We start from the raw sequence: 25,361 nt of genomic DNA on the forward strand, positions 1-25,361 counted from the left end.
AAGGGTTCAGCGGCCTGTGGTCTCTCTCCAACATTCCTGCAACTGTGGTCATCCGCCACCATGTCTGCTATAATACGACCAGCAGTAAGTCCCGCTCTTTTGAATCTCTGATCCTAGTTGACTTGAGAGTAGAATAAGCTCCCACCTGGAGCAAACCGTATTCTGTTCGTTAAGAACCTCAACTACACCATCACCGGCGAGGACCTGTACGACCTCTTCGGACGTTATGGTACCATTCGTCAGATCCGGCTTGGGAACGAGCAGAAGACGAGAGGGACTGCTTTTGTCGTGTATGACGACGTTATGGATGTTCGTATCTGTTGTTGTGCTTGTTCGGTGGAGAGCTGACTCATTGGCAGGCTAAAAATGCCCTGGATCACCTGAACGGTTTCCATCTTCAAGAGAGGTACATCGTCGTCCTGTACCATATGCCCACAAGGCAAGAAGCAGCGGCACAGAAGGCAGAGCTGGAGAGGAGAGAGGCAGAATTAGAGGCACTGAAGAAGAAACACGATATCCCCGACGTATGAACACTGGCTGTTTTTGGGTTACGCGTATTGGGTTGCGTCTGACGACGGGATGTGTCGCCAGACGCTGCTGTATTTCTACAATGTAATAATGTGCAAACAATGACAGGCGAGGGAATTCCCTACCAGATACTACGCTCTGCTATCGTTGCATCCTCTGCTTGAACCTCTCCACCGCTTGGTCATCAGTCGCAGTGCGAGGTTTGTGTGGCTGCCCTGTCTTCGTAGGCGGCGTCGGGGCGAATCCCTGTGCCTCAAGTCTAGCATTCATGAGTGCGATTGCCGGAGACTGCTCTTCCTTCGTACGGCGCATAACTATCACAGAGTAAACATTAGCATAAGAAGGGAAGGAAGAACTTGCATCTCAGCGCTGCCAACCCCTCCTCTTCCTCCGTCAGTTTCCGTGCGTGAACTCTTTCTGCAGCCTGCCGTTTGGCCTTTTCCGTCTCCTCAATATTTCGCAGCCGGGTTCTATTATCATCAGCACAGTGCAACCTACCACGGCTATAGCGGACGTACTCCATACCCAAGTCAACCTCAGGAATAGCAGTGAGCATCGCCATGCTCGTCGAGATTGCCGCCTCCTCCCTCGAGTCAGGCTTAACATCCGTCTTGAACAGCTGTGCATACGGGTCGTATGCGCCAGTCTTTTGTCCCTCTTCGGTGGAAGCTGTGTCCCCTCGCCGCTTTCGGATCTCGCCCTCGATGTATTCCATCCTGCATACAAATGAATCATGGAGGGCAGCGAAGGAGACGAGCTGCATACATGTGCTTGTTGACATCCAAGGCGTTCGTCTGCTGGGTGAAGTTGTTCGCCCGTAACTTCTTCGCAATAGATTCGGCCTCTGAACTCTCCCTGCACCCATATGAGCAAATCCAACGAGGAGCAATCATATGACATGCGCATACACTTCTCCCTCGAACTCGCGCCTCTTCAGCCCACCCTTCTCGACCACAGCGCCATCGTCCTCTCCCTCAGGATTCCGTTTCCTCTTCTCCCCCTTGCTTAATTTTCCCACATCGATCCCCTCATGCCTCATCCCCTGTCGATACTTGCGTAAAGCGATGATGTCCTCCAATCTGCGAGCCTTTCGGCCCCCTCAGTTCCCGTGCATTTGCTAATCAGCAAGGCTCACCCTAAGCTGCGCGCATCCTCTGTTGGGTCCTCTGTTGCAGAATGCGGCTCGGGCGTAGACTCGACCACGGGTGTAGACGCACCCGATCCGAGGTCGTCAGCCCGCCGCTTTCCAGCGTTCGCAGGGCGCGTGCGTTTCTTGAACATAGGCTCGGACATGATAGTTCGAGAGGGTAGAGCGAAGAAGCGCACACCCCTGAACCTGAACCCGAACCCTTTCACGAACGCGACCACGTCAACGTCAATCTCGTTCGCCGCCTCCTCTCCAAAAATGTTACCAACAAAACTCCCTCTCGCTCTCCTTCTCTTGCTGTTCCCCACCCTCATCTCCGCCCAATTCAACATATTTGACCAATTCTTCGGGCGGCAAAACCAGCCTCAAGCGCACTACGGCAACCCCCAGCCGGGCAGTACACAGTCCCTCTGGCAAGCGCAAGCCGACGCAGGTACGTCTTCCCTCCCCTCCCCTCCCCTCTCACTTCCCACTCCCACCCCCGCTCCCTTCCCGCGCTCCGGAATCCCGCGTTTCCGAAACCAAGCTAACGACCCAACAGTCCCCTGCGCTTCCTACCTCTGCCCAACGACCCTCCTCTGCACCCCTACACCTGCAGACTGCCCCTGCCCCAGTCCGCAGGACATCAAGTGCCTCGTACCCGATCACCAGACGGGGGAGAACACGGTTGTCTGCGTGAGGGGAGGGGAGGGGTGTGAGAATGTTCTGAGTTTGGGGAGGGCGATTTGAGCATATGTGGGGAGGGGCCAGGTTGGGCTTCCCCTGGGGAGCAGGAGGATAGAAGAGGAGTTTGCTACGAGTGGGGAGGGGGGGGGGAGAGATGTGAGCTCAGTTTGTGGGCTGTTTGATGATTGTGCAATGTAGTATGCGTTCAGTCAAACGCATATATTGGTGATATTTCCTGACTAGCAATAATATCCATTCTTGCCCTCCCTCCAGTCGACCTCGGCGGAAATTGCAAACGAATCACACAAAAGACGCGCATATACGTTCCAAATACATCCATTATCTATCTACCTACTCACCCGTCTCCTCCTCCCTCGATCCAGTCACACCATCCAGTCAACTCGCAAAGACTCGCCACAGCCGCCTACAACCCGAAGGGAGGCAGCGTGCAGCGCTGTCCGAGCGGAGCTGAGCAAAGAGAGTGAACCGGACACGGTTGGTGGATCTGGGTGGACGACAGAGGACAAGAACGAGGAACGACCAAGACTGTTCGATCACGGAGAGGCGGACAGCTCAAATACGAGAAACAGAGGAGAGATGAGAGAGATATAAGAAAGGGGAACATACCGTACTCAGAACACGTTTACTTCAGCCGCTCCGGGAAGTAGATGGGTAGGGATGGTGGATGTCATTACGTCCTTGGTTTCGTCGGTTGTGTCGTGCCCGCGCGCCTCCCAAGCCCAGCTCTGGTCCGAGACCATGTCATTAAGGTACTTGCTCATCATCTCCTCTACGATGGCGGTCGACGCTGCGTCTGCCGCTGAGGGCTCGGAAACAGACGCCTGCTCGAGGGAGAACTCGGTAAAGTCCAACTCGGAGCCGGCGTGAGACGTCGACGGCGTAGGGAGGAAGGTCATCTCCGGCACGGTCGCGCGGATGGCCGCGATGACGGCGCTATCCGCAGTCGTATCCGCAATGTCCTGTCCTTGACTGAAAGGGGAGCCAAGGGGCACCTGCGAGACGGACGGGAGGTTACACGCCGCCTGGTGGGGTTGATCCTGGTTCGAAATCGAAGAAAGGACTGGGAGTACGGCGGGGATGGGGAGAGATGCGGATGGTTGGGGGATCGGTGGACCATATTGGAGGAGAGAAAGGAGCCAGTCTGCGGTTGCCCGGTCGAGGGCGAGGGGGTTCGGAGGGAAGGGAAAGTTGGGGATAGTGGACTGGTACCCACCCGCTGCGGGGCCGGCTCCACCAGGGAGACGGTCGCCACCCGTGCTAGGTGGCGAGTGGGTACACTTTGAGGGATATCTGGTGCGACCGGGGTTGGTTGGACTGAAGTACTTGCGGCGTCGGGGGCGGGGGAAAGGGAGTTCATGGCGGCAGGCGCGATGAGGGCGAACATACGCTCGAGGTTGGCGACCTTGTTCCGGAGGTCGCGGTTCTCACTCTCGATGTCGCGCTTCCACTGATCGGCAGAGGTAGAGGTAGAAGCAGGCGTAGATTCGAGGGATGTCGAGGAGAGGGCAGGACTTGTCAGCGCTTGAGGCAGGAAGTGACCTGCACGAAGCAACTGATTCTCCTGTTCAAGCTCGGAGATACGGTCTCGGAGGTAAGAGTATTCCTGCTTGCGACGATCCCTGCTACTCTGGGCTGCGATCCTATTGCGTTGTGCACGGGCTGCACGACGTTCTTCTGGGGATGCATCTGGCCCTGGAGTGTCAGGCACCTCATGCGGTGGGTCGTTTGCCCGTCTCCTCTTGCGCGGGTTTTCGCCTTTATGAGACTCGTTTGATGAATCTGGCGATGGTTGCCTGAGCAAGAGACTTGGAGCGATTGAGTCCATGAGTATTTTGTAGGAAGGACAGAGGGATTATCGAGGACGTGGATGGTGGGTGTTGTTGAGAAAGTACAACTAGACTAGCTAGTGAAGATTGAGTGAAATGGAAAAAGTGTGGATGGTGAGTACGTGTTCTGAGCAGAGGGCCGTCGTGGCAAATGTCCCCTTCCACGTCGCCCGCTTTAAAAACACACAAGGGGGGACAGCATACGGAAACAAACGAGTCAAAATGCACAGCAACCGAAGCTTCGAGTAACACATTTTGTCTCCGTATCACATTCATTCGCTGACCGAAACACCCCGCCTCGCCCGCTGATTGGCTATCCTCATTCAGAAAACCACACGTTCTACTTATTCTCCGTGTACTGAATTGGCTACTTATCAATGCCTGTTACACATATCATTGAAACTGTACAGTAAAACTGACTTGTGGCTGCAAACGTTATTGATATCCCCGGTCCACCCATTGGTAAAACCTTGTTCTTTCACTTCATCACACAGTCGGCATCATGATGCGCGGCCTGGCGTGCTGCGGCTCGTAGCTGTATCCTCCGTCCTCGGGTTGCGTACACTGGCCCTGTTCTTATGGTGCTGATGATCACGTTCAAATTACGAGTTGTACGTCCCCTCGTCCGACCGTATGGTGGCGAACGATACATCTGGCTTTTCTGTGCCAAAGAGAATCTCCGACGCGCTCTTGGCAGTATTGCAAGGAAACTATCCGGCGATGAGCGTGCTTTGCCAGATATTGCCCGAGACGACAAAATGGTAAAATGGCGTGCTGATTACCACATAATCCCCGGCTGTACCCCACAGCATTGGGTCCGTTCTCACTGAGTGTGAGAGGTTGCTGAATAGTCCGTCAACACTTGAGGATTCGCTGATGATGAACTATATTGCAATTGCCGGGGTAATTATAAGCAATACGACATACAACAACAATTGAACAACATAAGCGCTAAAACACCAATATTCAACAAGTCATTGTCAGATCCGATCAGTTTGTTTACATGCCCTTTTCATAAATTACCGAGTAAGGAATGTTACGTTCTCCTTAGCAAGGGTGTTCCAAGGGGGAATCTGATTGGTCGCTCTATCTTCTCCGAACCCTCAACGGACGTTCTCTCTCCCTGTCGCCTTCCGCTCGTTGTCTACACCTCTCGCTCGTTCACTCTCTCTTTCCACTCTCTCTTCAACGTCCTCCAAATCCGCCAGCAACGAAGGTCTTATTTCCAGCCCTGCCGCACCGCCCTCAGCACGTTCCGAGAACCCTGCGCAGCGCACAAGCCAGCCTCAACCGTCCTTCCGACATTGATATCAGCTTAAACGGGAGATCAACCGCCCGTCGTCATCGGCCTAGCACTGCAGCTTCTGACCCTCAGTCAGCAGCAACTACGAACACGACGACCATCCTGCTCCACAAGCCCCAGGTAGCCTCATAACCCATGTCTGTGGATCTGCTGCAAGGTACGTATTGAGCTTCCCAGTAATGCACCGATATCATCGGACACCACTCACCTTTCGCGCAGAGGACACCTGCCTTCCGGGCAGCTCCAAGCGCTCAATGCAACGTTCTTCCCGTCCATCGAGTGCGTCCCCCTTGCGTCCTACCCACACACGCACAGACTAACCCTTCCCAGAACTAGCAGAAGCGCAACAAACCCCCCTCCTCCCAACGATAATCGTCACTCCCTCCTCGCCTTCGCTCCGCGCCTCCCCCCTACCCCATTTCCAAGAGTTTCACCACCTCGTCTACGCCCCTCCTGCCCCCCCGCGTGCCCCACATCCCCTATTCAAGCCATTCGCTGCTCATCCCCTTCGTGCAAGGCTCGTATGCCTCTTCCTGGGCCTGGCGGGGATGGTCCTGCTCTGGCAGGTGTGGGTGCTTACGGGGGAAGGGTACGTAGGTGTGAGGGAGTGGGAAGGGTGGGCATGGGTCTTGGAAAGGGTGAGGCAGATCGTCGCTTGGGGTGCTGGGTGGATGGGGCTCGGAGTGGATGTTTGAGTGTGAGCACGAATGGTAATGGGTACGTTGTTATAGCGCCGATGAAGCGCCGAGACGGCGTAGTGGACGGTGCAGTTGCACAGACTTTCTCCCGGCTTATTTCGTTCTCTCTTGCATGCTCTCTAGCAGTGGACATATGTATGTAGTAAGCTCGTCGCCTGTAGGCGTACAAGCTCGGAAACGGATGGATTATACCCCTCGTCCATACGCGCACTCATAGCTGGGCGACAAAAAGCAGATATATGCGGTTAACGGTTGATTGACTTTAACTTTCTCTTGACGGTACAGGTACATCATCACGCCATCGATCCCTATATCACGACGTATTACACCCCGCGCGCACCATGTCCGCGGGTATCAAGACGCGCTCCACTGGAGACCGATCAATCCCATGCATCCAGAGGCTCAGAAAGACGTACTTTGAGGTATTCCTATCCGAGAACCTCACGCTCGGGTCTCCAAAGTTCTCGCTCGCCTTGAGCGTCCCCTTCTCGAGCATGATAAGTGCGATGGCATCCTCGTTGCTGGTCTCGAAGATGGTCTCGAGCTGCTGCTTAGAGGCTTTGCCGAGATTGCCCTGCGAGCCTTGGCCAGAATGATACACGGAGAATGAGTCGAGCACTTCTACAAGGGGGATGGTGCTGCAGAGGACAGGAGTGTGGTGAGCGGTGCAGGGAGAAGGATGGAGTGGGAAGGGCTTACTGGTCACCGTCCTTCCATTTCTTGTAGGCTACGGGGTCGGATACGATCATGATCATCTCGTCTGTGCTCTGAGAGTCAGGCTTGTAGACGAGGACAGATACGGATTTGGCCATGTCGGGTAAGTGTGGGGGGGTGGGTAGGGGGAAGTTGTGGTCGAGGTTGAGGTTGATGTTGAGGAGGGGAAGAGACGATGCAAGTTATGACTGCTGGATAAACGATGCTTTAGTGCCACACGACCACTTGCCAGTTGAACGCTTTATAGGCTCCGGATGGGCAATGCTCCCGCCTTACCGGCATTGCGGGCGGAGATGGCGGGAGGCGCGTCATGTGATGTCGTCATCATAACGCACAGCCACTTTAGCGAATGATGATATTGGTGACTTGGACAACTTCATAGGGAACATTAACGCTTGACAACGGAGATGAAGCTCACATGAAAAACAGGAACATTCGTGACTAACAATGACTCGAAAAAATGAATATCTCCACTCTGCACTCTGACTTCTCAAAACGACTTGTCCGCCCAGCCATCATGCATCGGCCAGCTCATCCCCGTCCCAACCTCATACTCCACCTCCTCCCGCATCGCGCATACCTCGCACAGCCCCGCACGGGCATAGCACACATCCTTCCCTTGCTCAATATGATGCGAGGGGCTGTCGGTCCCTAGTGCCGGGGGAGGGGCGCTGGTGCTCGTGCTGGGGGTTGGGGAGCCGGAATGGGCGGGAAGGGCCAGCTTGTCTGTGCAGGCGTGAAAGCTCTGGTCGGCGAGTCGCGTGTGCCCACAGAGGGGGTAAACGATCAGCGTCTGGTTGGTCATGCACATCTCTGCGCGGGATATTAAGCCCTGGTTCAGCAGGGATAGACCAGTGCAAGTGGAGAAGCTTACCGGACTTGATCGTCTGGGTCGGGATTGAAGGCTCAGGCTTGAGATGCCAATGACGACCACCGAGCTTATACGCTATGGCTAGACATACCCCATAGCATCCGATGTCATAACGAGCACAAGGAGCAACCCCTGTGCTTCACATTCCTGCCGCGGTTGGCTGTATCTGCGATACCGGGGAGATTAGATTCTCTCCTCCTCCCTTCCGGAACTCTCCCCGGAATCAGCATCAGCACTGTATCAGCATCCCAAGCCCGAGCCGGGCGAGCGAAGGCTGCCCCTCCTCCAGCAGCGCTCCAAGCGTATTATAAAGCGGGGTGGAACACACGTTCCCCCTCCCCGCTCATACGGATCTCAATCGCCACATATGTTCGGGAAGAATAGACGGTCCGTAACAGGATAGGGGAACGGCGGCTCCCTATCCCTGTCCTTTCTACCCAATGAAAGGGGACAAAGAAAGGCCTTTCCCAATCGGGGCGCATCGCAGGGATCGTAAGGTTGCCGGATTAGGTGCATCGGGGAGAGGTGCTTGCTCTTACCTTTTTTGGCAATAGTATATAAGGCACGCCTGGAGATTGAGCTCCAAATACGGCATGTATTATACCAAGAAGCTTAATACGACATGACACAGCAGATGGTGCATGGTGCAATCTACTGAATTTGGACGGCTCTCTACAATGGCTCGTGCTGAATGGGCCTCGCTGGCCAGGCACGGCATGTATTGGTCCATGCTGCTCAGAGGGCGATCGATGACTGAGGCAGGGAGGGAGGCTATAAAGGGGAGAGGAGGAAGGAGTAGTGACAACTTCGGTCACTAGAACCGGCGACGTCTTCGTTCCGCCGTGTCAGATGCGACCGGATACTCCGTTCAACCTACTATACCCGGGCATCACGCTTCAAGAACCCACTTTTGTTTCTATTCTCCTCTGGTCTACTCGGACATGCCTGCCAAAATGCTACTACAACTACACCTTCCTTCTACCTTTGTCTGAGCTAATATACATACAATATCGATAATCAAGTGGATAAATAATGCAAGATTGTGTGTGGAATGAATGCCAAGCGGAGCGTGGACCTTCTGACTGAGAAGCCGGAGACGGAGTGCTGTCCGTGTATGAGTATGAGCCAATCCAGGTATCCGTTCCTCAAAAGCCAGGTGCACCAGGAACGAACCCCATTGCATAGACGTCGCTCTCGAAATGTCCAAGTCGAGCATCATCTTGCCAATACACGACTTCCAGCGGGTTCCCCTTCCAATCAATACCCAGTTCGTTCGATCCGTCCGGTGTCCATTCCCTCTCCGGGTGCGGGTCAGACCAGTCGAAATCGATACACAGCGCACTCCACTGGCCGCCATGGAAGAACACCCTAATGCCTTTCTCTAGCACGGCACGGCGGCGCACCTCGGCGTCTCCGGGCTGGATACAGTACCCAGAGTCGTCGCAGTTTGCTAGCATGTCCGCTTCGACGTCGTCTGGCCCTCGGATGGTGGGGTCGATGTATGTCGATCGCTGGAGGGCAAGCTCCGGGTGCTGCACGTACGGGCCGGGTTTGACCATCGGCTCGGGGTAACCTTTGACCTGCTTCGTTCGGCCCCATCTGTGCGCGTCAGCGGGATGCACATCTGTGCCGTACGCAAGGCGGACTCACGTAAAGGTCTGGTACACCCCACTCGGGATCTGTTTCAACAAGTTGTAGTGCACGAACATCGGTTCGCCAGTATGGTCATACTGCTCCATCGTATGCGCACAGAACCCCGTGGCGGAGTTGGACGGGAGCGCCCCGCCGCCCACCCATCGGCCAGGAAGAGCCCACCGCTTCCTCAACGCAAGGAATGCGAACCTGAATACGTCCTTGTCGCCATCCGAAAAGTAGTACCAGAACTTCCAGTCCAGGAGGATATACAGCGACAGGAGCAAGGCATCCAGATGTCTACGCTTGTCGATTATGATCTGGCCGGCTTCTTGTTCCCACTCGTCACGGCACTGCACGCCTATGATCTGCCATATCGGGTTCACAGGCGTCGTCTTCCAGTAGTCGGGCCAGAACATCGCACCCAGCCGCTGGTAGTTAGGCGCATCGAAGAGGATGGCAGGGTCAGCAGCAGGGATGTTGTCGCTGTCCAGGTAGATCACTTCTGCCCATTCAGACTCGACGATAGCCATGGCCTTGAGGTGGTAGTTCTTTGTGCGTGATCTGTCGCGTGTCGTACCGACCGCCTCGACGAGCTTGGCATTCAACCCTTCCAGCTCGGCGACGAGGGGCGAGTCCTCCGGCGGCTTCTCGGACGGGAAATGGTATATCGCAGCAGGGAGCTCGCAAGCCAGCTCTGGGTATTGTAAGCACTCGTTCCCAGGGCTCCGTAGGACGTACTCTGCCTCAGGTACTTAAGAGTCAGCACGACCCGCGACAGCGTATCCTGTATCACGTCATCAGCCCTAGTCTGTGCAAAAAAGAGAGAACCTACAGCGTTGCCAGCAGTGAAGACGATCCCCCTTGCTTCGCCCGTCAGGCCCCTCCCGCCCCTGCGTAGAGGAACAATATCGAACGATCCGCAATCGACATGCATTTCCAGGAATGAAGCCATCCGTTCCCGGATCTCAAGTATCATCGTCCTGGGTTGGATTAGCACACACAGCCCGACAGTCGGCCAAAAGGCATACCAGTTCAAAGTTGCCCATACGAGACTGCTCTTTGTTAATAAGTCTTTATTCTGGTTCTTCCCGAAGTCGGCGCATGTCTGCTCTTGGTCAGCATAGCTCGTCTCAAGTCAAAAGACCAGCACCTCTAGGTTCCAACGGATGAAGTCCGACTGCTCCCAGCCGATCCCAGGGGCATTACGGAACGCTGCCAGCCGCTCTGAGAGCTTCGCTCCTACAGGGAGTGGGTTGAGGTGGTCTGGTGGGATTCGGGGTGGTGGTTCGGATGCCGCTGGCGGATGGTTGAGCACTTTTTGGACTGTTAATGAGGGAGAGGGGGAGAAGAGGTTATCCAGCTGCGGTTTCTGATCTCTCTTGAGCATCTCTCGACTGAAGGAGAGGCGGAACCCACTGGTATCCAAAATGACGACACAGTGAGTATGACTGCCATGCTACAGAGGAGCAGGAGGATAGTGGCCCGCTTTGTGCCCAGCCCATGAAACTTGCTCGTCGTGTTCCACCGGACTTTTTTCAAGAGCTGGTCAAGCCGCTCCATCGTCGAGGTTCGTGAGTGGGTGTGGTATGACTGTACAGGATTGTCTTTGTTGGTGTAATCCGGGTGCGTGAGAGGAGAGGCCTGCAAGGGAAGCAGAGGGGCGTGCGGGCTCTGTGGAGAATAAGAAGCAGTAGCCGATGCCATCTCCTTTCCTCAAATTCGTGTAATGTCCTGTTGTCTCGTGTTTATTTCGACAGTGGCCGTGATACTGCGTTGCGTTGCGTTGTGAGGAGAGGGCGCCAAGCGAAGTAGGAGGACTGCGCAGTCGAGGCGAGAAGAGGGCCAAAATTAGCAGAGGCTAGTTCCCTTCCTGGTGCTTGTACTGAAGCCTCGGGAAACGAGCGAGACGGTGGCCGATGGGATAATAGTGACCGGTGCTGATAACGTCAGTTTGGGTGAGCCATGGTCGCAGAATGAAACGGTTGCCTCAGCCAGCCTCTCTCGCAGTTCATCCAGTGCATCAACTCATCCGTCGCAGCAATTATGCAGTAAGACGCAGATGGTACAGCCCATCAGGCAGATTTCCCGCGTTCCAACAATAGCACAACAGTGTTGTGCTGTCCATTTCACAGGGCAGTAAGCTATTAATAAAAGAGGTGTTGCCTGTTCTGGAAAGTGTCAATGTTGGTGCGCGACGTGTAAGAGTGGGGCGAAGACGTCATCAAATTTCTTCCCACGACCGAGAATCATTAGTGAGTTATCCCCATTCTACAGCCCGCACACTCACAGCACTAACCATTCCTACATCACATAACGATAGTAATCATCCATCCCACCGACTCGATGAATTAATCACCTCGCCAGCACCTTGTTCGTATCCTAATTGTCACTCCTCGCTAATTTTGGATTGCGCAGCAGTCCCTGCCTGCCCTGAGACCCTCAAAAGGTCTGCGACGTTCTAGACTCGATAAATGCGGAAATGAAGAGCGGAAACGAAGGGGGCGGTAATGCGGGTAAGGGTATATTCGCCGATAGTTATGCATAGTGCATAGATGAACACATACAACCCACTCAGAGTAACACAATCTACCAACTCGTATTAGCCGACGCGCCCAACCTCGACCTCCCTAGCCTCCTCGGCGTTCCCCTCGCACCAGTGCTGTCCCTCAGCCCGGGCTGCACCCCCCCTGGGCCATCCTGCTGAGCCGCCGTGCCCGCAACCATAAGTTCCGTCTGCCTGACCTTTTCCTCCAACGCCCTGCCTTTACTCTCGATCCACTGGAGCGTGCCGAGGTTCGAGTTGAGTATAGCGACGATTTGCGAGACAGGGTCTTCGGAGGCCGCGATCACCCCCGGGTTGAGGGACGAGGAGAGGGAGAGGGAGGTACCCGTACTGGGCGTGTTGAGCGAATTGATCGTCTCGATCATCTGGCCGAGGTTACGGCCCATATCGTCCAGTTCCCGATTAAGCCTCTCGGCGAGGTTGTACGCGTCTTGCCGCGTCTTGTCGGCTGGGCGGAGGTCGCGTACTCCTCCAGAACCGGTATCGAGCCCGGAAGCGGTGAGCGTTTTGTAAGGACTGCTCCCGAGGTTCTTCTCGAACATCTCCGAGAGGAGAGCTTCGTACCCGTCCAGCGCGGTAGAGAGCTCTTTTTGCTGCGTCTCGACGTGCTCTAGGGCGCTGTCGACAAGGAGCTGCGTCCGCTCAGCATCGTTCACGTCACTCATCAAGTTCCCGATCTATCGTCATATGAGTTCACTGCGTTCTTGATTAAGGGAAGCGCATACCAAAGCCCCGTTCTCCAGAAGCATCCGATCCCACTGTGCGACCTCCCTTGCCAGCTCGCCATACTCTCTAACGGAGCTCTCAAGATCCTTCGACCAACGGTTGACAATATCCTCCATACTGTGGCCCTGGAGGTGCGAGATAGAGGGCGTGGTCTTCGCGGGTGCAGCTCCTGCCGGTGCGGGTGCGGTCACGGCGCCTAGGGTGGCAGGCGTACCCGTGGCAGCGGTGGCAGGGGTAGCAGGCACACCAAGAGCGGAAGCACCTAGCGTCGAGCTCCCAAGGGTAGACGTGTCACCTACACATATGTTCAATAAGCTTCAACATCGAAAGACGACAAACTCACGTTTCTTCCCAGCCCCGAGGAGGCTGAATCCTCCCAGTCCTCCAGCAGCAGGAGCAGTAGGAAGTCCAAGGGAGGGCAACCCCGCCGGCGCCGATGGCGCAGCAGCACCGTCGTTCGGTTTCTCCGCCCCGGTCGCAGGCGTAGGAGCAGCGGGCACGGCCAGTTTCCCAAACGCTTCGAACGGGTTCTTCTTCTCCCCTCCTTCGGGAGCTCCAGTCGAGCCAGGCGCGGAGGGCGCCGCAGAGGTGGAAGCAGCAGGCTGTTTAGGCAACGAGAATCCCGCAAACGCTGGGGGAGCTGCTGTAGCTGGAGCCGTAGTCGGACCGGACGTGGAGGCCAAAGCGGCAGGCGGCTTGCCTAGGGCTGGGAATAGTGTTCCTGCTGCAGGGGTAGAGGCTGCTTCAGGGGCAGAGGGTTTGTTCAGAGCGGGGAAGAGGGAGCCAGCGGGTGCGCCTGCCGCTGGTGTGGTAGTGGTAGCGGCGGGCTTGGGGAAGTTGCCCCAGCTGAAAGGGGCTGGAGTGGTGCTCGTCGTTGCGGCAGCTCCGGCAGCGGCAGTAGGAGCAGCGGCGGGAGTGCTACCCGAAGGGGGGAATAGGGAGAAAGGTTTTGGGGCAGCGGGAGCTGCAGATCCCGCTGCTGCTTCAGCAGGTTTGGGAGGGAAGAGAGATGCACCCGTCGCTGGAGTAGTGCCTTCGGCGGGCTTGGCAAAGATGGACGGGGCGGCGCTTGTGGTCGTGGCAGCCTCGGCAGGTTTGGCAAAGATTGAGGGGGCAGCGGTGGTACTCGTCGCAGCCTCAGCAGGTTTAGGAGGCAGCGAGAAAACCGAAGGTGTAGGTGTAGTGCTCATAGGCGCAGCTGGAGGAGCAGGTTTTGAAAATATTGACGGTGGGGCTCCACTCGGCGCCGCGGTACTAGTCGCAGGAACAGCCTCAGCGGGCTTAGCGGCGAACTGAGCGAACAAGTTTCCAGCGGGAGCGGCGGGCGCTCCAGTAGATGGGGCGAACGTGCCAGCAGGACCAGGACCGAATATGCTGCCAAACGTTGGCGGTTTGGCGGTGCTCGCTCCCGTGGCCGGGGCGGGAGCAGGGGCGGTTGCGGTTCCCGTCTTAGACCCCCCGCCAAGCGCTGTGCCGAAAGACGCGTTCCCAGTAGTCGGAGCTCCCGTTCCCGCGAGAGCACTAAACGAGCTCAGTCCCTTCCCTCCCGAACCGCCAGCCCCGGAAGGAGGAGCGCTAAATGAGCTCAAGCCCGAACTCCCAGCAGCAGGAGCACCGAACGCCCCCCCTCCACCAAGGCCTGCGAAAGGGGACGCAGCCGCTCCCCCTCCTGCAGCAGCTAGGGAGCCGAAGGAAGGCTTCGTTTGCCCGAAAGCTGGTGCTGCCGTACCTGTGCCAGTGGTCGACGTGCTGCCAGAGGGCGCGTTCCCAGGCGCGCCAAAGGCAGACGTAGACGTAAACGCAGGTGCTCCGAACGCGTTCAGCTGGGGGAACAAGCTGCCCCCTCCCGCGTTCCCACTGCTCCCTGTACCTGCACCCGCGCCTGCAGCTGATCCCCCTCCCCCCAGCGCAAGCTGTGGGAACCCAAACGCAGACGGTTTCCCCGCTGGGGTCGTACTCCCCACTGGTGGGAAAAGGGAAGGCTGTCCAGTGTTACCCGGGGCCGGAGTCATCGGGTTCGGGTTGAGCGGTTGCTGTCCTAACGGTGAAGGAGTTGCAGGCTTGTTCGCCTCTGCTGGGTTGAACATCTTCCCTTGGGTATGGTGTGGTGGTGGTTGGTGAACAAGAAAGGAGAGGATGAGGAAGCGTTCGGTGGCGAAAGTGAGCGTCAACCCTAGCGGATGTTTTCGCTTCGGAGATACGGCGTTATTCTCTTATGGAATGTCTACTAGATTATTTGAACACTTTTATTTGCTGAATATAACAAACTGAACGACTGACTATAGAACAGACCTGCCTATAAGCACTACTCTAATAACCCCCCACTCGTATCATGTCCCCTTCCCTCATCCGCTCATCCTCCCACTCCCTCCCAACCCACACACTCACCCACACACCCCATCCAACCAGCTACGTCCTCTCCCTCCTCCCCCTCCCGTCCAAATACGCAATCTCCTACTCCTCCCCTCTCACCCATATCGGGCTCCTCGACCCTCTAACACTACACGAGCTCTCCCTTCTACAGGGCCACGCTGCGCCCGTGACTGCCCTCCATGCGCTAGGGGACGGAGTGCTTTCTGCTTCTATGGACGGGACAGTTCGGCGCTGGGACCCCAGGGAGGGGGGATGTGTCGCTACTCTCTCTTCGGGCAAGGCGGAGCTGTTATCTGTCAGCGCAGCGGGGGACGGGGCGCTCGTAGCAGCGGGTAGCGAGCTAGTGGGGGAGGATGCTCTCCTGTACTTCTGGTGCGTCTACCGCCCTTTCCCCGACCCTGGCTCACTCCCCCCGTCACCAGGGATTTGAGAACAGGAAAACAGCTCCATTCCCACAGCTCGACACACAGCGACGACATCACCTGCCTCTCGTTCCACCCCTCCTCCACCACCTTACTCTCAGGGAGCACCGACGGTCTTCTGTGCCTAACGAACCCGCTCGAAGCAGAGGAAGACGAGGCGGTGCTAGAAGTGGGCAATTGGGGGGTGAGCGTGGCTGATGCTGGATGGGGAGAGGGGAGGGTGTGGGCGAGGAGCGATATGGAGACTGTGAGCGTTTGGGATCAGGAGGTCTGTTTTTCCTTTTCTCTTTGTATGAGGTGTGAGGGGAGCTGATGGGAGACAGCTCAACTTGGTACATGATTTTGGAGACGCGAGGGTTCCGGAAATCGAGAACTGGAAAACAGACTACGTGGTACAATGTTCGCTAGAAGAAGAGGACATGGTCCTCCTGGCAGGGTCTAACGAGTACGCCCACCCCGGAAGAATGAGACGAAACGAGAGCTAACCGGGTGCAGGGGCTCCTTTGCCCAGATTCGCGCTAACCCCCAAGGGTGGATACTAGACCGCACGTTTGTAGGAGGGCACGAGGGGATCGTACGCTGTGTTCTGGTTGACAACGGGGAGGGGAGGATGGTGTCGGGCGGGGAGGATGGGAGGGTCGTTAGCTGGGATCTGGGGGCTGGTGATTCGGAACATGCAGGAGATGTAGAAAAGGAGGAGGAGGAGGAGGATGGGATGGAGGTTGACCACCCGCAGCCTCCGCCTCTGCCTAGGGAAGTGAAGAGCCCCGTACAAAAGGTGCGGCAATTTCTTTTCCTTAGATGAGTGAGCTGATGTTATGAGCTTGATAGGGGAGGAAGAAGGCGCGGTATGAGCCTTATGCGAGGTGAGCAAGTCGGGTCTGGAGATGTGGGTAGTTTGAGTTTAGGTTGTGGGTGTGAAAGGAGTAGAAGTGAGAATTGAATGTTATGATGTAGTGGTATAATGAACACTAATGACCTTAGATTCTCCTGTCTGGAGAAGAGTGACGTCATACCCCTCTTCCCCCTCCCCCTCCTTCCGAGTGGCGTCCCGTGCACGCGCACATGGCTCGCCTGACTCCTGCACACCACACCCCTCCCTCATTACTCACCCTCCTCACCCAACAAGTCATCCTCACATCCATATCCACTCACTCAACACTTCCCAACAATGTCACTCCGTTCACCTCCCCCTCCTCCCCCTCCTCCCCCTCCTCCTCCTCCTCCTCCTACAGACATCCCACCAGAACTCCATTCCCCACCTTCAACAGCAAGCGCTCCAAAACCAAAGGGTATATTAAAGAACGCTCTCCCACCTCTTCAGACTCTCCCAGCAAACTACACAGGCGCACAGTGAGTACTCCTCTTCCATCCCTTGATGGAGACGACACTGATGATACCTACAGCTTGTCATGGGACGAAGAGAATATCGCCGCTACAGACCTCTCAAACGAGACGTTCATGAAGATCACAGAGCCTAAAACTCCCTATGTCAGATATAATGCAGAACTGGACGAAGTCGAGGGTCTGAGCTGTACGCCCCTCTCCCACCCAGCGCTAACTGATATATAAACTAATCGTTCCGCATAGACATACCCGACTTCTCACTCACCCAACGCTCGCCGTACTCCTCCGTCCCTCCCTCTCCTCACCCAAACCAGTCCCAGACCCAGACTCAGCCGCAGAACCAGAACCAGTTCTCCTCCCCCTCCCCGCGCACCTCATTTGGCCAGCCTGGCACCGCGCCTAATCGGCCTAGCGTGAGCGCCAGTTCTGGAAGTAGCAGGAGCGCGAGTTTCTCACTCCCTGGGGAGGAGGGGATTAGGCTCACTCCTGGGGAAGGCACTTGGGGGGAAGTCGAGGAGGACGAGCCGATGGACGAAGAGGGTCAGTCATTCTCCTCTTTTCTGAGTAGTGGGTTGCTAACCGTGCTCGTGACCTTAACCTTCCACAGCGACTAAGAAACACGCAGCGTTCGTCAAAGCCCGCGGAAGACACTACTCTCACGAAGGGGAAGCGATGAAGGTACGCCCTCTGCGTGCGTGTCACTGCTGCTGCTTACAGTAGCAGATGGCTAGGTTCCTTCCTGAGGAGGAAGATGAAGAGCCTAGGGAGGAGCCGGAGGGAGAAGAGTACCCGGAGGCGGAGGCCAGCCCGCTCCCTAATGGTGCGGATGCGGGGTCTGTCAGTGCTGGAAGTAGCTCGTAGCCGTGTGGTTGGGCTACTCGCTGGCGCCGAACGCTTGTTTGTCATCTTGCGCTTTGGGAGATGTCCCCTACCTGTTTGCATGCCTGCTTGTATTTGACTTGAACCAATAAACTATCCTAACATTAACCCAAGCTAGCCCATCTCCCTCCTAGCACTCGCCTACCCCCATTGCCATTAATATTCCCTTACTCCGGACGAACCCGTCGGATTAGAGAGACCGGAACCTTTACCCCGCATTTTTTCATTTTCGCTCTGACACAAAGTCCTGACAAGTACTGCAAGTACTGACAAGTTTTTCTCTGACTCGTCTACTGTCAGGTACTGTACGCGAATTGCTCACCAACTGAGTGAACAATTTTCTACTTTCACATCTGGTGCTTGACAGATTGGGCCTCCACTGTTTTTGTACTGTTCGCTGCTAGGTGTTTGCTGCTAGGTTTAATTTGGGCACTTGAAGCTTATGACCCTCGCGCGGCTCTGCACCGCCCGCTCCTCACTCCGTTCTCCCTACTCGAAACTCGCCCCTCTCTGCAGACCAACATCAACATCAACATCCATGTCCCGCTCCACCTCCCCCACACCCTCCGAAGGACCAGGCGACGGCCACCTCCTGCGCGCCGACCTCATAGCAGCTCAATACCGTTCCGAGCTCCTCTCCCACCTGCAAGAGCCCACATTTCGCGCCCGAGCGCCCACGCTAGTCGGGGTGTTAAGTACGGCCCAGGAGCCGGCGAGGCGCTACGCGGAATTCACACAGCGGATGTGTGAGGAGCTTGGGGTGAGGTACGTCTTGAAGGAAGTTGGGGGCGCTAGGGGTGGGAGGGACGGGGAGGGCGCGGAGGAGGCTGTGATAGAGGCGAATGAGGATGAGTCTGTGGACGGGATCATGGTGCGTTCTCTTCCTCTTACTTTCCCTGTTGGGAGGACGCTGAGGGGAACAGGTGTATTACCCTATATTTGGAGGAGGGCAGGATCAGTATTTGCAGCAGGTGAGCGGAACGCTGTGTGGATGTTTGGAGGCTTAGGACGTGCCAGGTCGTCTCCCCGCTCAAAGACGTCGAAGGGCTCAACTTCAGGTTCCACTATAACCTATACCACAAGTACGCCGACGCCCTAGCTTCCTGCTCTGCGCTCTAACCCCCGTGCCCCCTCCCTCAGCATCCGGTTCCTCAAGCCCTCCCAGCTGCTCAAGCACAACCCCCTCCTCCCCTCCGACGACCCTGTCACGGAGGGCGACCACCCCCCGCCCGGGTACGTCAAGTCCATCCTCCCCTGTACGCCGCTCGCTGTCGTCAAGTGCCTCGAGTACGCCGGGGTGTACAACCGGTTGCTCAGGTACGGCGACCGCGCGTATGGAAAGACAGTGACTGTCGTTAACCGGAGCGAGGTTGTCGGACGCCCGTTGGCCGCGTTGTTGAGTAATGACGGGGCGCGTGTGTTTTCCGTCGACTTGGATGGGATACAGGAGTATACCAAGCGGCCGAAGGAGGAGAAAGTGAGGAAGTATCATCCCAGGCATGTGGTCCAGCCCGTGCAGACGGAGCTGAAGGATTGTCTTGCCATCTCCGACGTCGTTATCTCCGCCGTACCGAGCAAGGAGTACAAGATCAAGACCGAGTGGCTCAAGGACGGATGTGTGTGTGTGAACGTCGCCTCAGAGAAGAACTTTGAGACGGACGTCAAGACCCGGGTGAGCGTTCTGAGCCTCTGTTCGTGGGAACACGACTGACTGCGAACAGGCGGCGTTGTACATCCCCGCTGTTGGCAAAGTGACGATTACCATGCTGCTTCGGAACCTCCTGCGCTTACGCGAGTACAACGAGCTCGCCGCGGCTGCTGCCACACCTCCAGCACCATCGACATCATCATTGATAGATAGATCATAGACAGGCAGAGCAAAGCACAGGCAGGAGCTTGTTGCTGATATCATATGTATTACAGCTACACAAGGATTGAGTAGTTTGCGTGGAGCGATAGCAGATTGCGACCGAGTTGCGGACTGGGACCGAGACTGGATAAATGGACAGGTATGCGAGAAAAAGAGATGGATGGGGCTGGCCGTGTGACGTGAGAGATCCGGAATTAGTACGCAAACGAAAGCCGGGAGTGGGCGCGAACGCGAGTGGGCAGCAGATGGCTTGCAAGGGCTCTATCTCAACTTGCCCTGCAGCGTCACAAAGTCTGGCGGGGTGCCGGCCGGAGCGAGCCTGGGCGACGGGATCGGCGTTGGCGTCCCTGTCGCGGGTGTCGCTGCCCCTGAGGTATATCCTGGTCGAGAAAGGAAACGGATACGCTGCCGGTGCAACTGCGAAAGACCGTAAGTAATTTAGACGTGGGTGGAGTCATCTGAGCGGTGACGTACCTGTGGCAGCTTCGGGAAAAGGACGACCAGAAGAGCGGTAAAATTGATCGCGAATAGCCAGGGGTTGTAGTGGGTGTAGTGAGTGGATATTAGGAATCTTCATATGCGAAATGTTAGTGAGGAGAAGTGGTCATATGGCAAGGGGCATACAGAGCGATGGGAACGCATATGAGCCATTTCTTCGAGGGGGTGTACTGCGCGCCCTCATCAATCTGCTCCCAGAGCGTGAGATCGTCGTATGCTCCTCCGTGTGAGTCTGGGTCAAACGGTATACCGGTGACGCAGTGGAACATGATGTAGGATATCTGCGGGGTGTGTCAGAAGGTTCGGACATTTTGTATGCATTCACCGGACACACGAGGAGGTAGGAAAGATTGACGATGGTCCAGCTGGCATCCTGATGCATGCCGGGGATGACATCGACGAGTATTTTCCCGCAGATAACGAGGACGGGGTGTATTACCCATGCGCCTGCAGAAGGGTGTGAGATGTATGCACTAGGTGAAACGAACGCGCAAACGCACCCTTGTAATTTACCCACTCAGAGTTGATATTCTTATATGCGTTCTGATCGAGCATCTCCTCGAGACTGTCACCCCCTACTGGCTCGACGGTGACGATGCTCGCTGAGCGCTGCCTTCCCTTTACATGGTGGTGGTGGTGTGATGCGCTGGCTGAAGAAGGCAGGTTTGCAGCCGAAGCGGTGGTGGTCGCGATGGGAAGATTGAGGGTGGGGATGACCCTTGAAGATGGCATGCAGAGAAGGTAGAGAGTGTTATTACGAAAGGGGGTGTTGCCGTTGTGTTCGAGGAGGAGATGGTGGTGAAGATATCAGGAGGATGAAGGAGAGTGCGCCGTAGTCGATGAGAAAGAGTTAGTCAATTGAGGGGATGGTAAAGAGCAGGGCTGAGACGTGGAGTGAATCCCTGCCCAAAAGGCGCACGAGTCGCCCAATGTGGCTGAGTCCCTTGCAGTACATAGGGGTCATTCTCTCTTATTCTCCCCCCCAACCGGTTTGGCCGACTTTGCAATTAATATTACTCATTGTACTGAATTTCACTTTGTACAACATAGACTTCAATTAACATCCAGTCATTCGCTTTATTTGATCTGTTATAGCGACAGAATAATCAGTCCCCCAAACCATGACCGCCGACAAGCCCGACGCGCAGTCGGTTGTCAGCGTCATCAGCTCATGATCGAGACACCAGGAATACAACTACAATTCGATAACCTCATTGACGGCAAGAGACACGTTCACTGCGCATCCCGTGCGTGTCCGAAGTGTATAGCGATGCCGGTGGATGCCCGCAACCTTTTGGCCCCTTTGATACGAATGACTCGCTTTCATCCGCCTACCCATTGATACTTGAAAGCTTCAGTGGTTTCTCTCCATTTGTGGTCTTCTTATAGCTTCCGTTTGAAGCTCGAGATGGTCAGCATTTCATACGCATATAATGTAACACAAATGCATTCTACACGATATTGGAATGAAAACGACTTTGCAATCGCTCATGACTCGCTAGAAGGTTGAGAATGGTGGAGTCAACCTACGCAGTCTCAATCCAGGTCTCGCCGCAGCGCAAAGTTTCCGGCAAAGCGCACGCGCATCTTCTGTCCAACTTCTCAAATTGTCATATTTTCGAATCGTTTCCAGTCCACCTCTTGGCGCCTGTGCGTCTTGAACGCAGCTCCCATGTGAGTCAGTGGTACCATCGATGGCCTGAATGACACTGAGCTACGCAGGCAGCGGCGTTGACGGGACGTACCTCCCATGAGCGCATTGGAACGGCAGAACCGTCTCGCTCAGCTGTCGAACCAATTGCTCGCATTGAGTCAGCGACAACGAGTCGTTAAACATGATGGCACCTGACATCGGCCTTAGTTAACTGTCAACAACCCCCTGTGATGGTCTCGCCTCACCCCTGCAACTTCGCGAGTTGATCAAGTCGATGAGCCCCTCCGGACACCAGCGTAGTGCCTTCATCCATCCCGCTTTATGGCGAGCTTCGACGTCGTTTATGCAAGTTCCCTCCGACTGGATGATAGGAACGGATTCCACTCCTTCATGCTGAAGCTTCGCGAGAAAGTCCGTCACCAGCTCTTTCAGCTGATCCCCGAGAAGCAGCTTCACTGCGACTGCATCGGGTATGGAGGACACGAGGATGTGTGCCTCAGCAATATCTTCACGACCGTGCGCAAACATGGATAACTCGGAGAGGGACAGTCGGAAACCCCAACGTTCGAATATTTCCATCACGCACGATTCCTGTTGAAGAAACTCGGCATCTTGCTTTGTGATAGGAATCGACTTGGGAGGATCAAGTTCTCGAACCACCACAGAGCATCCATCCTTGTGATGCAAGAAGCGAACACAGAAGTTACGAAGAAAGTGTTCGACGCGAATCCGTTCGTCTGCGGCATGTTGATCTATCATTAGGAGCATGCTTTGAATGCCCTGTTCGGCAGCGGTTAGGAGAGGAACCTTGCAAGCGACAAACTTTCGATCCACTTGATTGATCACCACTGCTTGGCTCAGACTGCTTCTCGATAACCTTCCTTGGGCTATCTCCGAGGAATCTTCTAGGGGACCCCCTTCAAAGAAACGTCTTAGCATTTTCATGCTCAGCCCTCGATCTTCGCGCATCTTTGTGGGATCATCAACAATCTCGATTTTTCTTGCTGCTACTCCATGCGATGAATGCCCTGTTGTCGTCTCAAAGGTGGGATTTGGCCAGGACTACGCTCGATCAGTAGTTTCCTTAGATGTAGGCGGAGGTAACTCGGACGGACCTTCAGTACCGATGACATCCATTCAGGAGGTTCGGCGTCCTCCGTGCCTTTCAATGCGCCACGCAGCCATCGTCTGTCCACAAGCGGAACAGCGCCAAAAGAAATACCCTCGCCTTCCGTTTCATATTCTGTCTCTTGCCCACTGTCTCGGATTCGTTTCAGGGAATTTCCGGAACGTTTATCAACCAGATGAAGTTCTCCGGTGATTGGATCACGCCATGATATCCACCAGTCGTCCGGTGCGAAGTCCTGCCGGAGCTTAGTGAGTTGCCACTTCTCTAAATGATACACGATGCTCACTGAATCAGGGAATGCGAAAGCGGGGGGCTGGGTCTCCTCCAAATGAGAATTCTTCCTCGTGGAGGCGCAAGTCTTGTTACAAGAATCGTTTTCGGATCCGATTGGAAGAGAAGTTGTCGCTGCCTCGCTCGGAGTTCGAGCGAATCGCCTTCGTTTATTTGTCGAAATGGGAGAAGAATCAACAGCATCTGCCACATCGTGTAGTTTCCGGTTCGAATGACGTGGAAACCCGTTCCTGGTGAGGAAGCTTTCAATCGTCTGGCCCAGGAAGCTTATGACAGTATCCGCATCCTAGGAGCATATCAGATTCTGTGACCGCGGTTTCGATGCCAGCACGCTACTTCGAAGAAAACATTTCCCTTGGCTGGCTCCAGTGAGATATCTAACAACGTTGGGGGGACGCTAACATTTAGAACGTAAACTGGTCTTCTCTCGGTCTTCCTCGGGGACCGTTTCGAGGCTGTCATCAGTTTGGTTAATTGGCTACCATGTTGGTTGACCTGAAACATACATGTTTGCGTTACCGACTCTCCATTTTCATCCAGTGCCTGATTATATATCAGACGCGCTACACGTGGAACAACACGAGCGCAAACCTTGCGTCCAAACCTTGTAGCTGAGAACTTTCTATCAATTACGGTGTGCAGCTCGCAAGGTGTCACCGGATGTCGGTTCACGTCTGTCGCAATGTCAGCATGGTGGATTCACGGTGTCCGCATGGCCTCCACTGTACAAAGGAATTGATATGATTTTGAAGGAGTGCCTTCGAGGCTCAGAAAACCTTCAATTGTAATGTTTCCAGATCGCTCCTTGATAATTTCCACATTCTAGTAGCCCCGTTCAGCAGACAACATATGTGCTCCTGCCTGTGGCAACATGCCTGAGTCAGGGTCTTTCCGAAGAGATGGCTGAAAGTATCGAGCACGGAGGAAGTCTCAAAAAAGCATTAATAGTGTGACTTCAATATAGAAGATTATTACTGTACCTTGAGGATAGTGAGAAGTCGTTTCTGTCCTTCTCCAGCTTCCCGTTCTGTGGTACTCTTCTCCAGGGTGAAGCAAACATGCGGAAACATCAGGGCGAGTTTCTCGATATCTCTTCTGACCGTCTGCAAGGTGGCCGATGGTGTCGGATGACTCATGCGCCTAACAGGCAACTATTGACCACATGAGCGGGCTCCACCCTAGAAAAGTCAGGAGAAATAGACATTGTAGAAAGCATCCTTGATGTTGACAATTGTACCGGGTCTTTCCGTACGCCACCTCAGAGGGGGACCAGCATATATTTTGTTCCCTCCCTGAGGAGATAAGATGTTAGATTAGGTCGACGGGCGGATCTCATGGCTTACCTTAACGATGATGCACCAAGATCCCTTGTCGGCGGATCGAGCGGAGATCTCAACAATGGCTATATCGATCGCGGAGGCAAGGGCTCAAATACTGCTCAGACCAGGAAAGTACTCAGTGCCACTCCAATTAATTCACCTTCTCCTCGAAATCCGAATGTACTCGACACCTCGAGAACAGAGGTCCCGTGATTCTTTGAAGTAGCTATATGCGCGACATTTCAAGCACCGAAAATTAGTCAGATGGGCCCGAAAAGGCGTACCGTATTTTCCTTTTTCCCTTCCTCGTGCAAGCAGATCAAGTCCCTCCCTGGGTATACCACAGCCGTCATCTCGGACCCAGCAAGCCCACGCCTCGGGGTGGATGCCCACGTCGACCTGCCTTGCGCCTGCATCAAGGCTGTTCTGCACGAGCTCTGACACCAGCTGAGGTAGGTTGGTTAATATTTGCGTTGATCGCAGAATGGAGCGTGTCTCCTCGGGTAGAAGGGTAATGAGTTCCCGTCGCCGGCACATGGTGCATGTGTGCTCCTGAACAAATCAGGGGGCCACGCGCCGCAATGGATAGCCGTTCTGGTTCGCGAGGCGGTACAGGAGAGATCGGTGGGAACACTTGGCAGAACCGTGAAGAGAGATGATACGCGCACAAATATATGCGTGCTGAGGAGTCAATAATGATAGTCGATATACGTGATAGAGTGCGATCAGTGATGTGTCCGAAGTGGTGAGTATTGTTGCACACGGTATGCTACACGGGGTCTTCGAAACGAAGGACGAGCGTGTCCGAGACCTCGCGGGAGGGGGACTGGGCCCACGCATCACATGATCAGACGATTACGTTCATGACAAGTCGAAAGGGC

General features: G+C 55.2%; 13 protein-coding genes across 13 annotated transcripts; 6 read left to right on the forward strand and 7 right to left on the reverse strand.

The window, feature by feature from the left end:
- The first annotated feature begins 42 nt into the window (after positions 1-42).
- On the forward strand, positions 43-624 carry DACRYDRAFT_73760 (RNA-binding domain-containing protein). Its single transcript, XM_040776023.1, has 3 exons — positions 43-84; positions 133-309; positions 360-624. The coding sequence occupies exons 1-3, from the start codon at positions 61-63 to the stop codon at positions 528-530; spliced, it is 372 nt and encodes a 123-aa protein (XP_040633233.1). The 5' UTR covers positions 43-60; the 3' UTR covers positions 531-624.
- Positions 625-669: 45 nt separating this feature from the next.
- Positions 670-1,821, reverse strand: DACRYDRAFT_97824 (uncharacterized protein; the record flags this gene model as incomplete). Its single annotated transcript, XM_040777484.1, has 6 exons — positions 670-842; positions 889-998; positions 1,047-1,244; positions 1,294-1,383; positions 1,437-1,607; positions 1,664-1,821. The coding sequence occupies 6 exons, from the start codon at positions 1,819-1,821 to the stop codon at positions 670-672; spliced, it is 900 nt and encodes a 299-aa protein (XP_040633234.1).
- Positions 1,822-1,933: 112 nt separating this feature from the next.
- Positions 1,934-2,404, forward strand: DACRYDRAFT_103287 (uncharacterized protein; the record flags this gene model as incomplete). The annotated part of the gene is made up of 1 exon (XM_040767738.1): positions 1,934-2,404. The coding sequence occupies one exon, from the start codon at positions 1,934-1,936 to the stop codon at positions 2,402-2,404; it is 471 nt and encodes a 156-aa protein (XP_040633235.1).
- A 261-nt stretch (positions 2,405-2,665) lies between these two features.
- Positions 2,666-4,330, reverse strand: DACRYDRAFT_19535 (uncharacterized protein). The gene is made up of 2 exons (XM_040771555.1): positions 3,617-4,330; positions 2,666-3,578 (listed from the first exon to the last, which is right to left on the reverse strand). Exons 1-2 carry the CDS (start codon positions 4,185-4,187, stop codon positions 2,974-2,976), a joined length of 1,176 nt encoding a protein of 391 aa, XP_040633236.1. The 5' UTR covers positions 4,188-4,330; the 3' UTR covers positions 2,666-2,973.
- Positions 4,331-5,321: 991 nt separating this feature from the next.
- Positions 5,322-6,088, forward strand: DACRYDRAFT_92385 (uncharacterized protein; the record flags this gene model as incomplete). Its single annotated transcript, XM_040777067.1, has 4 exons — positions 5,322-5,648; positions 5,711-5,770; positions 5,822-5,865; positions 5,918-6,088. A coding segment is annotated over one exon (302 nt), but the record flags the coding sequence as incomplete, so codon positions are not given.
- Positions 6,089-6,414: 326 nt separating this feature from the next.
- Positions 6,415-7,107, reverse strand: DACRYDRAFT_19537 (FYSH domain-containing protein). The gene is made up of 3 exons (XM_040771556.1): positions 6,889-7,107; positions 6,606-6,827; positions 6,415-6,558 (listed from the first exon to the last, which is right to left on the reverse strand). Exons 1-3 carry the CDS (start codon positions 6,999-7,001, stop codon positions 6,513-6,515), a joined length of 381 nt encoding a protein of 126 aa, XP_040633238.1. The 5' UTR covers positions 7,002-7,107; the 3' UTR covers positions 6,415-6,512.
- A 1,730-nt stretch (positions 7,108-8,837) lies between these two features.
- On the reverse strand, positions 8,838-10,796 carry DACRYDRAFT_97827 (uncharacterized protein; the record flags this gene model as incomplete). The annotated part of the gene is made up of 6 exons (XM_040777485.1): positions 8,838-9,373; positions 9,425-10,103; positions 10,148-10,193; positions 10,242-10,299; positions 10,438-10,514; positions 10,554-10,796. 6 exons carry the CDS (start codon positions 10,794-10,796, stop codon positions 8,920-8,922), a joined length of 1,557 nt encoding a protein of 518 aa, XP_040633239.1. The 3' UTR covers positions 8,838-8,919.
- A 1,122-nt stretch (positions 10,797-11,918) lies between these two features.
- Positions 11,919-14,785, reverse strand: DACRYDRAFT_113064 (uncharacterized protein; the record flags this gene model as incomplete). The annotated part of the gene is made up of 3 exons (XM_040769553.1): positions 11,919-12,649; positions 12,698-12,993; positions 13,042-14,785. 3 exons carry the CDS (start codon positions 14,783-14,785, stop codon positions 11,996-11,998), a joined length of 2,694 nt encoding a protein of 897 aa, XP_040633240.1. The 3' UTR covers positions 11,919-11,995.
- A 245-nt stretch (positions 14,786-15,030) lies between these two features.
- On the forward strand, positions 15,031-16,443 carry DACRYDRAFT_113065 (WD40 repeat-like protein; the record flags this gene model as incomplete). Its single annotated transcript, XM_040769554.1, has 5 exons — positions 15,031-15,443; positions 15,494-15,761; positions 15,817-15,938; positions 15,989-16,271; positions 16,325-16,443. The coding sequence occupies 5 exons, from the start codon at positions 15,031-15,033 to the stop codon at positions 16,361-16,363; spliced, it is 1,125 nt and encodes a 374-aa protein (XP_040633241.1). The 3' UTR covers positions 16,364-16,443.
- Positions 16,444-16,619: 176 nt separating this feature from the next.
- On the forward strand, positions 16,620-17,818 carry DACRYDRAFT_113066 (uncharacterized protein). Its single transcript, XM_040769555.1, has 5 exons — positions 16,620-16,846; positions 16,900-17,027; positions 17,084-17,380; positions 17,448-17,518; positions 17,564-17,818. The coding sequence occupies exons 1-5, from the start codon at positions 16,665-16,667 to the stop codon at positions 17,699-17,701; spliced, it is 816 nt and encodes a 271-aa protein (XP_040633242.1). The 5' UTR covers positions 16,620-16,664; the 3' UTR covers positions 17,702-17,818.
- A 431-nt stretch (positions 17,819-18,249) lies between these two features.
- Positions 18,250-19,603, forward strand: DACRYDRAFT_113067 (methylenetetrahydrofolate dehydrogenase). Its single transcript, XM_040769556.1, has 5 exons — positions 18,250-18,590; positions 18,643-18,690; positions 18,737-18,801; positions 18,860-19,391; positions 19,441-19,603. Exons 1-5 carry the CDS (start codon positions 18,258-18,260, stop codon positions 19,585-19,587), a joined length of 1,125 nt encoding a protein of 374 aa, XP_040633243.1. The 5' UTR covers positions 18,250-18,257; the 3' UTR covers positions 19,588-19,603.
- A 247-nt stretch (positions 19,604-19,850) lies between these two features.
- DACRYDRAFT_103296 (Orm1 type endoplasmic reticulum protein) lies at positions 19,851-20,819 on the reverse strand (the record flags this gene model as incomplete). The annotated part of the gene is made up of 5 exons (XM_040767739.1): positions 19,851-20,006; positions 20,064-20,160; positions 20,214-20,368; positions 20,422-20,534; positions 20,588-20,819. The coding sequence occupies 5 exons, from the start codon at positions 20,817-20,819 to the stop codon at positions 19,851-19,853; spliced, it is 753 nt and encodes a 250-aa protein (XP_040633244.1).
- Positions 20,820-21,560: 741 nt separating this feature from the next.
- Positions 21,561-25,017, reverse strand: DACRYDRAFT_113068 (uncharacterized protein; the record flags this gene model as incomplete). Its single annotated transcript, XM_040769557.1, has 15 exons — positions 21,561-21,786; positions 21,833-21,932; positions 21,987-22,803; positions 22,857-23,105; positions 23,157-23,447; positions 23,498-23,616; positions 23,668-23,704; positions 23,753-23,835; positions 23,890-23,983; positions 24,037-24,090; positions 24,142-24,312; positions 24,364-24,453; positions 24,505-24,587; positions 24,641-24,706; positions 24,765-25,017. The coding sequence occupies 15 exons, from the start codon at positions 25,015-25,017 to the stop codon at positions 21,690-21,692; spliced, it is 2,604 nt and encodes an 867-aa protein (XP_040633245.1). The 3' UTR covers positions 21,561-21,689.
- Positions 25,018-25,361: the final 344 nt, after the last annotated feature.

This window comes from Dacryopinax primogenitus, assembly GCF_000292625.1.
Source record: "Dacryopinax primogenitus strain DJM-731 SS1 chromosome Unknown DACRYscaffold_1, whole genome shotgun sequence".
Classification (NCBI taxonomy): Eukaryota; Fungi; Basidiomycota; class Dacrymycetes; order Dacrymycetales; family Dacrymycetaceae; genus Dacryopinax; species Dacryopinax primogenitus.